At 47.6% G+C, this 15,557-nt stretch overlaps 1 protein-coding gene across 1 annotated transcript in view; it reads right to left on the bottom strand.

The window, feature by feature from the left end:
• The window catches only part of DNAAF8 (dynein axonemal assembly factor 8), a gene marked incomplete at both ends in the record, with an annotated part of 86,355 nt that overhangs the window by 42,661 nt on the left and 28,137 nt on the right, over positions 1-15,557 (bottom strand). The window contains 3 exons of the mRNA XM_082292121.1: positions 1,655-1,771; positions 10,367-10,561; positions 14,898-15,053. Of these exons, the coding sequence (XP_082148247.1) occupies positions 1,655-1,771; positions 10,367-10,561; positions 14,898-15,053 (468 nt within the window). The remainder of the gene's footprint in view (positions 1-1,654; positions 1,772-10,366; positions 10,562-14,897; positions 15,054-15,557) is intronic.

Below are 15,557 nucleotides of genomic sequence, written 5' to 3'. Positions count from 1 at the left end.
ACTTTATGACAGGGAGTTGTGTGGTGCTGTGGATAATAAACTGTCTAGCTGGGGATCAGACAAGCTGATTTTCTGGCCTCAAATTTAGGCATGGTTCTCCTTATTGTTGAGCAGCTCAAGGATTTCCCCAGCTCAAGGCTTATGGCTGCAGCAAACGCCAAATGAATCCATCACTACTGGACACTTGAAATGAAATGCTACTGCCCCATAAAGACATTATGAGGCTTTATCACCATGATAAATGAAGATACAAATTTACTGAAATCATATAAAAGTGGTTTAATTAGGAATAAAAGCTCCATTTCTTTATGTTTGTCTAGCTCAAGCTCTCCTGCTATTAACACAGTACTCACAGCAGGCAGTAAGGAAGAATTTTCCTGTAGCTGCTCTGAGGCATGGGGCCAGCTGTGAAAATGCAGCCATCCAGCACTGGGAAACCTCAGGAAGTGCCAGTCCCCCCTTTCATCAGCAGTCTGCCACTTGGCTTTGCTCTTTGTTGAGTTGTGCCTGGCCTGGTGTCGGACATCAGCAATTCTGGCCACTGTCCGAACCCTGGACTCTGCCTTGGCCTTGGCACTGGGGACTCCCACCTGCAGTGCTGTGCCCACCAACACAAGAAGGATGTTGGCCTGTGGGAGCAAGTCCAGAGGAGCCCATAGAGATGTCCCAAGGGCTGGAGCCCCTCTACTCTGGAGCCAGGCTGGGAGAGCTGGGGGTGCTCACCTGGACAAGAGAAGGCTCCAGGGAGAGCTCAGAGCCCCTTGCAGGGCCTGAAGGGGCTCCAGGAGAGCTGCAGAGGGACTGGGGACAAGGGATGGAGGGACAGGACACAGGGAATGGCTTCCCAGTGCCAGAGGCAGGGCTGGATGGGATATTGGGAAGGAATTGTTCCCTGGGAGGGTGGGCAGGCCCTGGCGCTGCCCCTGGATCCCTGGCAGTGTCCAAGGCCAGGTTGGACACTGGGGCTTGGAGCAGCCTGGGACAGTGGGAGGTGTCCCTGCCCATGGCAGGGGGTGGAATGGGATGGGCTTTGAGGTCCCTCCCCACCCAAACCAGTCTGTGGCTCTGTGACTCTCAGCTGACCCCAGTTACTGCTGCTGGCCCTGCCCAGCCCTTCTCAATAACAACTCATCTCACAGGAGTGAGGTCGTGTACGTTTTGTGCTGCACTCCTAACCAAGAGCTAAATGAAATCACTTTAACCTTCTCTTCTCCTGCAGTAGAATCAGTAGAATTACTCCCTACTTGTTCATACAACACACACAGTTACTGAAGGTCAGGCAGTACCAGAACCTTCAGAAATTTCTTAGAACGTTTCTGAGCCCAAGTTTAATCAAAGTTGTGCTGTTTACTGGCTTACAGTCAAGTGGTTTCAGGTTATCAAAATTTTGTCTACTGTTACAGATTTGCACCTGGTTGGTAGCAATTTCTCCAACCCACACATTTCAAAGTTTAATCTTCTGTGGCTCAGAGCAATCAGCACATCAATACCGATGACATAAAATACTCAGCTGATATATTTAGGGCTGAGTGCAAAATACTTCAAGATCAGTAACAAACCTCTAGATTGAAATATTCCAGGGCACTTAATTATCTCCCAGTGTCCCCCCTCAGCCCCCAAGTGAGGAAGGAGGGGGCTGTTTGTTGTTCTTTACCTCAGTGTCTGTGTCTCTGCAAGTCTCCATGGCACTGCTGTCAGGGAAGTGTTTGTCATCACTCTCAACTGTCTGCCAGTAAAATCCCTTTGGCGCTGCAAACACCTTCTCCACTGCCTGAAATGCACAAAGGACAGCTCTCACTTTCATGTTATCTTGGTCCCTTAAAATAAAGCAGGAAAAATAGGATCTGGATTAAACTCAGGCCAGTGTTGTTAATTTATATAATTTGCTTTCTTGTAACTATTCCAGTTGCTCCAGTTAAGTGATATTCCAAGAACATGAATCTGCAACTGCTTCCCAAGAGCCTGAGCATTCCCAGGGTCCACCCCAGTGACTCCCCAACACACAGAGCACCCACGGACATCACCAGGAGCTGCATCCATCAGCTGAGACCTCAATTCTCCACGACTGTGCTGAGCACTCAGCAGAAAAGGGCTTTGTGAAAGCAATGCTCTAATTAACTAATCAAATGGAAGGGTAGAGAAGGCATTGCATGAACCTCTACATGCCTGTAGCCAAAATAGCACATTTCTCTTGTGTTCATGTCACTACAAGTGACACATATCTGTAAGTCTCATCGTGCCACATCCTCATGGATAGGCAAAAAACTGGCATTTAGGTCACGGCTCAACACAAGCACAGCATTTCCCAGGCTCAGCACCTTATTTTGTTTCTCATCCATTTTCTGGGCAGCCAAGCAAGCAACTTGTACAAGTGCAAGTGTAAGGATGTGTCACTCAGGAGAATGTGCTGTGACTGCATGCTCTGTGAGGCCACAATCCAGGGACAAAGGCAACTCCTGAAAGTCATGTTTGTCAGCTCCTGGTCTGAGCATTCCAGAAACACAGATGCATTTAGGAAGAGTTCACAGTGGGTAGCAATCATTCCAGGGATGAAGGAAACAAAATTAGTCACTTTTAAAACTCAGGCGTAGCTCAAAGAGGCTTCACTACTTTTAAAGGCTCTACTTTCTTTTACAGCAGGTGTTAATTTGTCCTCAGCTCGTGTGGACTGACCTTTTCAAAAACAGAAAAAGAAATTAATTTTCAACATGGTCTCATCAGGACTTTTATGATGGAGAGAAAAGGGGCTAACCCTGCAAGGAGAAGCATCTGCTCTGCATCATGAGCTCCATCTAATGCTGTTTAATTGTGTAATCACCTGAGAGATTTCAGGTGTGCTGCTTGGCACTTCAGAGCATTCCACAAATGTTTCAAGGTAACAACCAGAAAATGAAATTCATTTGAATATTAAAACCCCTCTGACAACTGCCTTTTCACTTCAGTAACCTTTTGTGTTGTCTCCTTCCTCTACCTGGTGTGCTTCATGAGATATTTGCCTGAAAGCAGAACTGGGGATTTCACTTTTCAGCCTGTTTCAGTCAAATCAACTGCACCAAACCAAGAGCTTTGGCATCTCCCAGTGGATCTGCCCACTCCGTCCTGCAATCCATCATTCCCCAGCCTCCACTGCTGATATTACACTTGGTTGCTGTGGAAAATATCATCAGAGGAAAAGTGGATTTAAGGAAACAGATCTTCCCCATTTCCAGTGCACAATGCCAGCTCCTGTCTGCAACAACACAATGAGCCCAGACCAGCCCTACAAAGTGGGAATGCAGCAAAATCCCAGTTTCCTATTTCTTCAAGCTGTTCCTTGAACAAACCTCATGTCTGTGAATGTTCAAGAAGGAAAAGAAGGGTCAAATATGGTCAAACCAACACCAGCCTCTATTTCTATAAAAACCTGCAGGATGATCATCCAGCTCCAGGACACAGGGCAGAAAATCCAAGGGGAGCACCCTGGTGTAAGCTGTGGATCCATGGTGATCCCAGGATGCTGCTCCAAGGCCACAGAAGGGATGTGGCCATACCTGGGAAGCAAGGCCTATGGGAATTGTTCCTGTCATCTGTCACAGTTTATTTTTCAGCAGCCAACCTGAATGGGAGTTCACAAACCAACAGAAAATGGAGCTTGAAAAGTCTTATTTCTCCCAGAAAATCCTTCTCCTTGTGAATTAGAAAACAGACAGATGGCTGCAGGATGAGAGCCCTGCTTTGTCCAGCCTGGCTAAAACATCCCAGTGGAGAGCTCCTGACACAGCCTTCCTATGCCATGAGCAGGAAAACCAGGGACAAAGTCACTTTCTCTGTGATGTAGGAGAGAATTGCATGGAGCCAGTCATTCCAAAACTGAGCTGAGCCCTTTTGGACACAGAACAGAGAGGGACCCTCTGCAGGCAGCTGCAGGAGCCTTCTCCTACTGAAACAACTTGGACACTATTTCTGTTTATGATACTTCAGTGCTGCTTTTAATGTTCCACAGGAGGGGAGGTGTGAGAATTGTATTGGTTTCACCTCAGGGCTGGTTCCTTTCACTCCCCCAACATCACAGCAGCTATAAATCCTTTCCCAATCCTGTGGATGCATCAGCTCTGAGTGCTGACCTGTCTCCTGCTGGGAGGAGAGGAGACTCCCCAAACCCTGTAGAATGGTGAAGAGGCAGCCCAGCCTTTGATCCCTACCTGAAAACACCTCTCCAGTGAGGCTCTGAGCTCTGTATCAGCCTCCCATCTCTTGGGAAAAGCCTCATCCCAGGGAGGAAGGTTCCCTGCACTCAGCCAACAGCAGCTGCACAGCCCCAGGGATACTCTGACTTACGCTGTGACAGGTTGCAAACCCAGACTCACGGAACCATAACCATCCCCATGTGTGTCTGCAGGGCTTCTTACAGCACTCACATCCTCTCCATGCACACTGCCATGATCAGGATGAGCAGGGAGGGAGGGCACATCCACAACCTCCTGGTTTTAGTTATTCCTTTTTGCCAATTTATCCTTATTCCGTTTGGGTGACAAATTCCAATTTCTGCCACCTTAAGACACTGGAAAAGACCACTCTGTGCCACAGCTGGGATTAAACACGCACCAGTTTTTTCAAAGGCATTTAAAAGAAACCCCGAGCCCCTGCTTTGTTTCAGACAATACTACCCAAAAGAAGTCAGATCGTTCTGGGAAGGAAACTCACAGCAGAACAAAAACATGCTGTAAAATCCTCAGCAGAAACAAGAATAAGCACATTTCAGAGGAGACTGGAGCTGCAGCAAAGCCATGAATATTTAACTGTCACACAGAAATATGACCGAGCCCGTGATCTCCTCTTGGTGCTTACAGTGTTTTCTGTTTCCAGCTCTGACAACAAAGGAAGAGCTTTTGCTGCCAGATGATCTGAAAGAGTCTTTTAAGTTGCAAGAAGTCTTCCAGGCTGTTCACAGCCCCAGCAGGAAAACAGAAACTGCAGGAAGAATCCCCATGTACGCCACAATCTCATCTCCTCACACACAAAGTACTTTCCAAGGCTCAGCCATTATCTCTGTGAGACAGCACCAAACCCCTTGGAGAAAGATGCTGCACTTCCAGTACCTCCAGAGCCAGATGGGAGCTCTGGACTGAGGTAACCTCTCCCTGCCAGCCCTGCTGAGCACATCAGGGGCAGCAGAGGAAGCACTTCTCTCTCTCAGCAAGACTAATGTCTGATGTGGTGCACCAAATCCTGCCCCTGAAATAGGCAGCATCACTCTCAAACTCTCTCCTCTCCTTGCTCTGTGTGCAGCAGCAGAGCTTTCCTTGTGGGAATCCACATTAACACAATGTTGAGTGTGTTCCCTGCACATCTTCCCTCCCCACTGTGCATGTTCTCTTCAGATGGCTACAGAATTCTCTACAGGAACGTGGAGGCACCACAGGAAGAGCCCAGGCAGCAGAAAGTCTGGGATAGAGAGGGCTCATCAAGGAAGACGTGCAGTTCTGGTGACTGTAGTTCAGGCAGTTTGAAATGGATCTCACTTCCCCTTGTTCCCCTTCTGGATAGGGAAGGGGATATCTTAAACCACAGAAGCCAGAATGAGACAGTGGCTCCCAGCCTGTGTGCCCATCAGCACTAATCAGCAGAGTAGCTCGAGAGTTCTTTAAAGCTGCTCTTTTCAGGAATAATGAGTGATGGACACAATCTAAATGCCAGCTGTCAAATTTAGGAAGAATGAAAACTTGTAATGTTTTATTCCTCTCCAAGCTATGGCTTCATCCTTGTGCCAGCTCTAGTAGACATCAGTGTAGTCTTTCCTCCTTCTAAAGGTTAGGGGTTTTTACTTACAAATGCCAATGGCTGCCTGAACTCCTGGATCCATGAAAATCAATGCCAGATTCCAGCAGGACTCAGCCAGGGCCAGAATGCCACCTTCTGCCTCCTGAAGAGACAGCCATCAGCCATTCTAGGCTGCAGCTATGGATTATTTTCTCTAAATGTAAATAGATGAAGTCCCAGGACAAACATTTCTTCCCCCAGACAAGCCATATCCATGTGGGATCCCCAGCCAGATGTGCTCTCACCCAAGCTGTTGGGACAACTTGATCCAGGCTGCACAGCAGACTCCAGGTGCCAGCCAGGCAAGCCCTGACCCTTTTCACCAACTCAGATAAAGACAAGGCACAGGCAAGGTTTGAAAGCAAAGGGTAGGATGAACCTGGCCTTTTGAACCTCCTGCTTTACAACTTCAGCCTGGATGCCCCAGAGCTGAGTGCTGAACTCCAATGCTGCAGGACTCATCCTGCCAGGTCTGCTTTGGGGAAGCCCACATAGAGGAGCTGTCCTGGGTGTTTTATCCCTCCCTAATGCCCAGTTCAGCTGCACAACAATCAAATCTTTCAAGCTTTGGAGGAGGAAAGCACAGCCCCGGGCCATGAACTAAATCTGGGAGCTCACAGCAATGTGGGGATCAGGTCTGGGAGCTGAGCAAATTGTGCTGCTCTCCAGGGAGCTCAGGCAGCATCTCGACCCCAAAATATGGCCCAGCTTAGGTGCTGCTCACGCTGCACGACATGAGAAAGAACACATGGGGCAATAACCCCAAATCAAACCAGAATTGCCACCAGCACAGCCACTGACCCACAGCAAATCCCAGTTCCTGCAGTTTGGGATGTGTGACAGGCAATGCCCACACAGCCATAGGCCTGAAGAGCTGAGTGAAAAGCTGATGTGGAAATGAGTAGCAGTTCCCTGAGCACACCTCCCTCAGCACTGAAGTTAAAAGAAGTGGAAGATGCTGAAGGCAACTCAGCAGGGCCGAGGCCACGGTGCTTGTCAATGAAATAATGTCACAGCACTCAGAGTCTAAACTCAGAGAGCTCAGAGCACTCTCACTGAGCCTCACAGACCTGAAAGATCCTCTGGAAGTGCCTCCCACTCCCTCTTCAGAGGCTGCACACAGAGCTTGGGAATCTGAGCTCTAAATTTGTGCCTCAAGTGCACAGAGCAACAAGTGCTGCACCCGAGGCTGCTTTTCCACAGGGATTTCGAATTTCAGCAGCAACGTCCAGCTCCTCATGTATGCTACATGGTTATTTCAGAATTTGAAATAAAATATGCAACTTTCAAAGCTTGTGTGTCTGAGAGCTCCTATGGCAACACAGTTATTATCAGTTCCAGCAGGGAAATCCTAAAAATCTGAAATTCCACATGGAAGAACTGCTCTACTTTCTGCCAGCCCCCTGCCACACAAACCTTCCTGTTAGGTCAGTCTGTGCTGCTGGACATTTTCAGCAGGCCTGGGTTACAGTACTGGGGCAAATTCAGCTCCCTGAACCCAGCTGTGGGATTCTTATCTATGATTAGCCAGAAAAAAAAAAAAAATGGAGCTTTGCTTAAGCAAGAAAGGAGGAAACTTTGTGTAGACCTGCCCTTAATCACTACTATTTAAAAAACCCACACAAACTTTGTGTCAGAGCAGGGAAGCTACTAAAGGAGCAGCACGAGGGGAACTGATCACCAGGAAGTGCAACAAAATCAATTTTCTGGAACTTAAAGTAAAGAATCTCATTCACCTTGACTTAGAGATGTCTGTGGACAGAGGAGAAGGGATGGAGGTTCCCCTTCTTCCCTCAAACCTCCCTGAAAACACTGCTATGCCCTGACTCCTCTGTCCTGGCAGGCACCTGCACAGGCTGGGAGCTCAAGGAGATGCTCTGGAAGATGACCATCAAGGGCTGCAGCCTTTGAGCAAATGTCCCAGCATCCAGAAAAAATGAGGGACAGGAAAAGAATTCCAGCATGGACCAAACAGGAGGAAAAGCAGCATCAACATTGGCTCCGTGTGTTGTCTGTATCCCTAAGGTGAACACTTGCATCCTGAGGCTCAGCAGCAGAAAGTACTTTTATTTTATGCTAAAATGAAGAAATCCTCTATCTGCTGACAGAGGACCTTGCAGTTAATAGCTTCCACAGGGATGTTGTCACTCCCAACCCAAGCTGGGCTTTAATGACTGCATTGTGAGCTGCTGCTCCTGTCAGGAGTGAATTGCTGCAGGTTAATAGGCTCTATGCACAGCACTCATAAAAATGCCTCCAAAAACCAGCACAGGCAAAGCAATCTGTTTGGGGTCCAGAGCAGGCAGAAAATCCAGCAGACAAATTGAGTGAAAACAAGACATTGGCTCATGCACTAACAAACAAAAAGCATAAAGGTTATTACAATTACTGCTGGCAATTGCTCCCCTGATCACACACAGAGCTGCTCAGTACACAACAGCTTCCCTCTGCCTCCATTTCCACCCATTCCTTCCACCATCCTGCCAGGATTTCTCTCTCAGACTGATCTACCTGGAGCAAAAGCAGGGATTCACTGCATGCTCCTCCAACACGTCGGAGCAGGTTCTTTGGGCTGCTTAGTTTTGTACACACTGCCTCAAAACAAATATAAATGTACAGAAAGCAAAGCATGGATCACTGGCCTTGTACCAAACCTTCAGACCAAAGAAGTTAAAAGAATACAATCCTGAGTTTTCCATGCAGCACTTTTTGGCTGTATTTTAATGACACTTGGGAACATTCTCAGTTGGTAGCACTTTGCAAAGCTCCAGGGCAGACATCAGGGTGAGCTGCTGCCTGCTGAGAGCGTGGCTCATTGAGCCCTGCTTTGGAAATCAGCCTTTCTGCCTAACCAGCTATAAAAATGTGGCTGTGCCATCCCTGGCAGTGTCCAAGGCCAGGTTGGATGGGGTTTGGAGCAACCTGGGATAGTGGAAGGTGTCCCTGCCATGGCAGGGGATGGAACTGGATGGGCTTTAAGGCCCCTCCCTATTACTGCAGGCCTTTGCCCCAGGGTATATCACTGTGTCCCACAGCCATAGGGAGGAGGAGAGATGATCCAGCAGGCAGGAATTGCGCAGCAAGATTGATTTATTTAATTATTTTACAAACTCTTTTATAGACTTTTTTCTTCATAGTCTAATTGGACAAAGGATCAGCCACCCCTTGGGGGTGATTGGCTAAAATCCTAAAACATCCATTGTCAAAATATTTTTCTACTATACCATAAACAAGACTTTTCAAGGTTGCAGGTGGCTTGGTTGTTTACATTCCCTGCTACCTCTTCTGTGAGAGAGAAAAGTCTCTCACAGACTTAGAAGCTAGCAAGAAAATCCTTGCTAGCAGCATTTTTGTATCTACACCTCCCAACCCAAACCATGCTGTGATTCCATACCTCTGTGAAAAAGCAACAACACACAGTGGTCTCAGCCTCGCTCAGGCCTGGGAGGCACAGAGCACTTGAACTTGGGAAGAGAATGTAGTTTTTAAATTGACATCATGTTTTCCACGGCATCAAGTCAAAGATCCACCCCCAGAAAGTGCCTGCTATCTTGCTGTTCAATTCCTAATGATTTATAATTCCCCTAATAAGGGATTTGCATAAAAGCCTTGGCTGTTTTAAATGATGCCTTATTTTATGCCTTAAAAGCATAGAGCAGATTTATCTTTTACGAGTACGTCAGACTCTTTATGGCTCTTGCTTCTGCTTGAAAGCCACGGTGACTGCAAATCAACAACACTAAGCCTCCTTTTCCTGCACACAAGTGGGATAAACCTTTAGGCAAATTGCTAAGTGCACTGCTAAACCCCTAAGCTTTCATGGCATTGATTCTCACAGAGTCATGGTAATCCCCAAATCTGGTTGAAATGGCAGAAAAGTTTTCATGCTTCATTATTTTCAAAATTAAAACTTCATTGTGAACAGGAATTGCCCTTCCGTGGAATTGTGTCTCAAGGGTTTTGTTCATCTAAAAATGCTGGGGAAAGGCCACAATTGTCCAAAGACTGGTGATGTTGTGGGAAAGAAATAAACAGAGCATTCCCTCTAAAGGTATAGAGATCAGGTCAGATTAAAAGCTGCTTTGAAAAGCCACTCTAAATATTTACACCAAGGTAGGAAAGGCTGGTAAAGGCCTGAAAGCAACATTGGATGCCCTCAAGGAATAAATTCCCCCAATAAGTATAAGGAATTCTTGTAACATTTCATTCAGTGTAATATTTGTTATGGAGCACTTGCTAATCTGACAGAAGTGAAAGGTTTATTATTATTCTCCTTATAGACAGCAGTGAGTGCTCCTGCAGATGTTTCCAGGCAGGCAGGAGATTGGAAGCACTCAGTTTGGAGAGGTGCTGTGTCCTTGTAAGTCACACAGTGCCCTGGAAATCCACAGATATTAAAATCACAGAACTGAATCATGGACTATTCCAATATTAGAAGCATTTGTTTTCCAACTCTGTTTAAATCCTTTGCTAAAGTAAATAAGAATACCTGTTAACACTGGAAAAACAACTTTTACTGAACCTGATCCAAAAAATTACCAGAAGTCCAAGCATTTCTGTACAGTACCTGTGGGTCAGGATTAACAGCAGTGATGTTACTGAGCAGGACAGAGGGAATTTCAGGAAGAAGTGGGCACAGCTGGTCTTGGAAGTGACTGGCCAGTTCATCTCTCCACCAAATGAGATCTGGAAGCCATGTAGAAGTCAGAAATGCAGAAATCTTCTGGTAAAACCTGGATGTTCCTTGGAGATGTTCTGCAGTCTGCAAAAAGCCAGTGGTTAAGAAGCATTGGTGATGGTTTCAGAAACTCTCTGTCTGTACCTTGCACCTGCAGCAGCTCCTCCTCTGTTCACAGCCATCTCAGACTCCAGTTCCACACAGCTGCCCTCAGATTCTCCAAACCAACCCCTGGTGTGACACCCTGCACCCCCCAAACCACCACACCCACCATCCCGTGCTCATGCCATCCATCAGCTCACAAATCCTGCTCCAAAGCAGATCACACCACACTCAGAGGGGAAGAAAAGCCCATAAAAGGACCATAAACCAGCCCAATACAATGAAACATTAACTTGCAAAGGGTTTCTTAGGGATACCAATGAAAACAGTTGTTAATACCCCATCCCTGCAAGTGTTCAATGCCAAGGTGCATAGAGCACTAATCTGGTCCAGTGGAAGTTGTCCCTGCCCACAGCTGAGGGTTGAAATTAGATGACATTTAAGATCCTTTCCAACCCAAACCATTCTGTGATGTTTTTTAAGATTGAGGCTAACGTTAATACTGATACATTAATATTGAATACTGCACTGCTACACTACAGTTTTCCATCATTTAACCTCCCCTCTAAGCCTCATTGCTCTTCAGGCTGATTCTTAATTAGCAGAACTTTCAAAGAACAAAACCAGTGACCTCAAGGAGACCTAATTAGAAATTAACAGACTCAACAATTGTGCAGAGCATCTTCTCTCCAACAGTTACTTGAGGGAAGTGATGGTCCTGCTCTGCTTTGGTGTGGCCTCACCTCAGCTCTGGGGCAGTTGTGGGTGCCACAATAGCAGAAGGATCTGAAGCTGTTGGAGAGTGTCCAAAGGAGGGACATGGGCACGGGGAAGGGTCTGAGGAGCAGCTGAGGGCGCTTGGATTGTTCAGCTGGAGAAGGAGCCTGAGGGCAGAGCTCAGCGGGGGCTGCAGCTCCTCCCAAGGGGCAGCTCCGATCTCTGCTCCCTGTGCCAGGGACAGGACCCAGGGAACGGCTGGAGCTGGGCCAGGGCAGGGTCAGGTTGGATCTCAGGGAAAGGTTCTTCCCCAGAGGGTGCTGGGCACTGCCCAGGCTCCCCAGGGAATGGGCACAGCCCCGAGGCTGCCAGAGCTCCAGGAGCATTTGGACAGCGCTGCCAGGGATGCCCAGGGTGGGGTTGTTGGGGTGTCTGTGCAGGGCCAGGAGCTGGATTGATGATCCCTGTGGGACCCTTCCCACTCAGGAAATTCTGTCATTCTGTGATTATTACACCTAAAAAGTAAAGCTCAAGGAGGAAAACCCCAAATCAAATGACAGAGGTTGGGAGCTCTCAGAGCCACCAGAGAATGAAGTGATGGCAGTGCACACAGAGGAGCCCCAGAGCTCCACACAGCACCAGTGTGATAACTGGGAATGCCTGGAAGATTCTTAGGAAGCAGAGGCTGTACAAATCTAATTCCCATCAGACATGCCTGGAACTGCAGCCTGTCTATCACACACAAGGATTACAGGAGGTGTTTCAGCATTTGTTTGACAACAAGGAAGCAAAACCAGGCAGGGATGTTGAAATCTGCCTCACTTCTAGCAGCTGTTTGAAGGAGGACAGAAATAAAAACACCCCAAACTACCCCCCAAAAAACTGATAAAAAGGAGAGGAAACATAGCAGAACCACTGGATATAGGAGTAGATGCCAGCCTAGTTGAATAAGCCACAAGACTTCTTGATGTGCTAAGAACAGGAGCTTTTGCCTGGAGGAGCCATTATTATTATGCTATTTATAACTATTAGACCTTGGGACAGAGAACTAGAATCTGATAAATAAAAAAAAAAAAATACACAGATGACAGTGAAGTGGCCAATAAATAAGAAATTGATGGCTCAGAGCCCCCTTTTGGGGCTGAAAATGGACTCTGGGCTCTACACATTAATATTAAAAGAGCATTTGTCATAATGCTTAACATTTACACATACTTGGTCTTTTTTGCATAATCCAAAAAAAGTGACTGAGGTTTCCCTACATTCTCATAGCAAACACATGCAACGAAAGCACCTGGCAACCCAGTCACATTTTAAGGTAAGCCCTGAAAAGTGTCTCTTCATGCCCACAGGAGATAACTGGAACAAGAACAGGAAGTGCCCCAACAGGATTTCATTATTCAATTCAACCACTGAAAACTTGCACATTGACAGGACAGCAAGAGACTGAGGGCTTCAGTGTGAGCAATAAAGTCCACATTTCTCTGCACAGGAGCTTAAGCTGCCCAAGGGCAGGAACAGGGAGAGACTTGCTGTCATTTTCCTTGCCTCTGCTGGGGCTGACATCCCAACTTTTGTGGCTCCTCCCAGCTCTGATCTCTGCTGGGGAAAGTAGCAGTTCTACAAGTGCCTCAGGAAAGAAAGATTGACACAAGACAGTGCTACCACAGAGCCTCTAATGAGGGAGAGGAAACCGAAGTCCTGCTTGGAAGAACTGCCCCAACCCCTGAAATGTCACTGCTGCACAACAGAGCTGGGCTCTGAAGTTTTTCATGATGAAGGTGGGCAGGCCCTGGCACAGGGTGCCCAGAGAAGGTGTGGCTGCCCCTGGATCCCTGGAAGTGCCCGAGGCCAGGTTAGACAGGGTTTGGAACAACCTGGGCTAGTGGAAGGTGTCCCTGCTTCTTGCAGGGATTTGGACTCAATGGCCTTGAACGGCCCCTTCCAGTCCAATCCAAACCATGCCATAATCCCATGACAAAAACTGTCCAGTTTGTTCCACCAGGTTGTGATTTAACCTTTCCCAGCTCCAACCCAACATCCAGGGCAGCCTGAGCCCACAGCTCCAGAAGTTCATTCAATTCTGCAACACTGGGAACATATTTTGAGCATAATCAGTGCTCCAGAATTTTGGTGCTTTGGCCAACCCCTCAGCTGGAATCAGCAGAGAGCAAGTCAGGCTCTGTCCCTCCATTTGCTTTGCTCCAGAGAGGAAACACCCTGAATTCAGTTGCCTTGGGCAGAAACCAACACTAAGTCCTTGTCCAGTCCAGCAGAGCGTGATCTCACCAGCCTCTGCCCAGGGCTGCTCAAACACTAATGGAAAAGCTGCTCATTGTTTTGGGCTGGGTTTTTTTGGTAGTGTTTTAATCATGACATTTGGTGCCAGCATCAATCATTGATTTTCAGGAGCACTGGAGCCACAGCTGTCAAACCCCAAGTTTTGTGATACATCATGGGAAATTCAATCTTTGCTGCTCCCAGGCAGCAGCTGCAAGTGAAGAACACTGGCTGCAGCTGAGGAGGGGATGCTGAAATGTGTTTTAAAAATGTGTTTACACATCCTATTCCATTTAGGCTCCCCATGGTGTGTCCAGCAGGTATAATACAGACACCTGGGGGTGAAGCAGCCAAAAATAGAGTAGAAAATCCACTACCAGCTCACTGAAGCCCCAAAAGTTGCTGAGAGGAACTCAGCAGCCTCAGCAGAGCACAGGGCAGCACCTCCAAGGCTCCTCAGCCACAGGACAGGTTATTCAAGCAAGTGGCTCTCAGGAGATCTGGGGGACACAGGGATTGCTGCTCCCCACATCACCTGGCTACACTTCCCAGCAAGAGTCACCCACACTGCTTAGGTAAAATAAGTATTTATGCCAGGCAAGAGTGGCAATAATACCTAAAAAGCTGTGTCCAAAAAAGAAACAGGAACAAGATGCTCCAACCTGTATCAAATCAGTTCTGTGAAAGGCAGAACCAACAGAGCAGAGCCCAGAGCTGCAATTTCACAGCTCTGCTCTGTTGAGGATGTGAGTCCATATCATGTCCTACCTCACATGTGCCACCTGCATGTGCTCAATTTGCAGCCTACATGCAAGACCTTCCAGTTTTATTGCACAGCTCAGGCTCTGGGGCCCCCCAAAACTGAGGGAACAGGCTCAGATCCTGCTTCCAGACCTCAGCTCCTGGGAGTCAACAATACAAACACTCCTCCTCCCAGGCCACACTCTTCACATGGTTCAAATAAAGGAGGAAAAACTGTAATAGGTGCCAAAAGATGCGTCTCCTCCAAATCCAGCTAAATTTCTGCACTGTGAGGTTACAGCTAATGAGCAATTGAGAAAAAATGATACCCCAGAGAGCTGGTTTCTTGTCTGCACATAATCTAAATGCAGCAGAACTGAGGGCAGCTTGGGTTGGCAATCCTTCAGCTCCCACAGTACTGGGCTGTTCCCCCAGTCCCAGTTTAGGCTGCTCTGATGCTGCTCTATCCTGCCTTGCTGAAATTTGAGCTTGAATTGGCACATCCAGGCCTGGTGCTCAGTGCAGAGCAGTGGTGCCAGCCCTGTTTGCACAACTACCAGGTGTAAATGCTGCTACTCACTCCTGACTCGTGGGTCTCAGGGCAGCTCTGAGCTGAAGGTTCCTCTGGTGCCACCAGGCAGGCGTAGAGGGCCAAGCCTTCCTCTCTCCAGGCCTGCTGCAGCCCCACCACCTCAAATGGAGCTTTGGGGCCATCCTTCCTCTTCACAGGAGGCACCTGGAAATCCATTGGAAAACAATTCCATTTTGAGATGGACTGAAAAAAACCCTTTACCTTGCTCTGTTGCTTTTGAGTAGAGCCCCACAACAATCCAGGGAGCTTTGATTAGTAGATAAGCTGTGGTTTAGCCAGTAGAAAAATCAATAAAGACCAAATTAAATAGGAATAACACTTTGCTTTTGATACGTCATAGGATTCATTTTCTCAACGAGGACTTGCAAGCTCCATCTTCCACCAGTTTCACTATGTGGAAGCAGGAATTCACATTATTTCCCTGGTCCAGCAAGGGGGGAGCACAGAGCCCCTGTCAAGGCTGCCTGGAATGTTCCTGTCACAGCAGCATCCTGTGTGCCTTCATCAGTGACAACGAGATCAATCCAATCTCAGCTCACCAATCAATGCAAAGGGATGATGCCATTCCAAGGGGCTGGTGCAGGCTTCCCTAAGAAGCCCTTCACTAATAGCCCAAACTCCATCAATCCCCATCCTGTGAATCCCCTT

The sequence above is a fragment of the Coloeus monedula genome, assembly GCF_965178545.1.
Source record: "Coloeus monedula genome assembly, chromosome: 16".
Lineage (NCBI taxonomy): Eukaryota > Metazoa > Chordata > Aves > Passeriformes > Corvidae > Coloeus > Coloeus monedula.
This window is presented reverse-complemented; position numbering and strand designations above follow the sequence as displayed.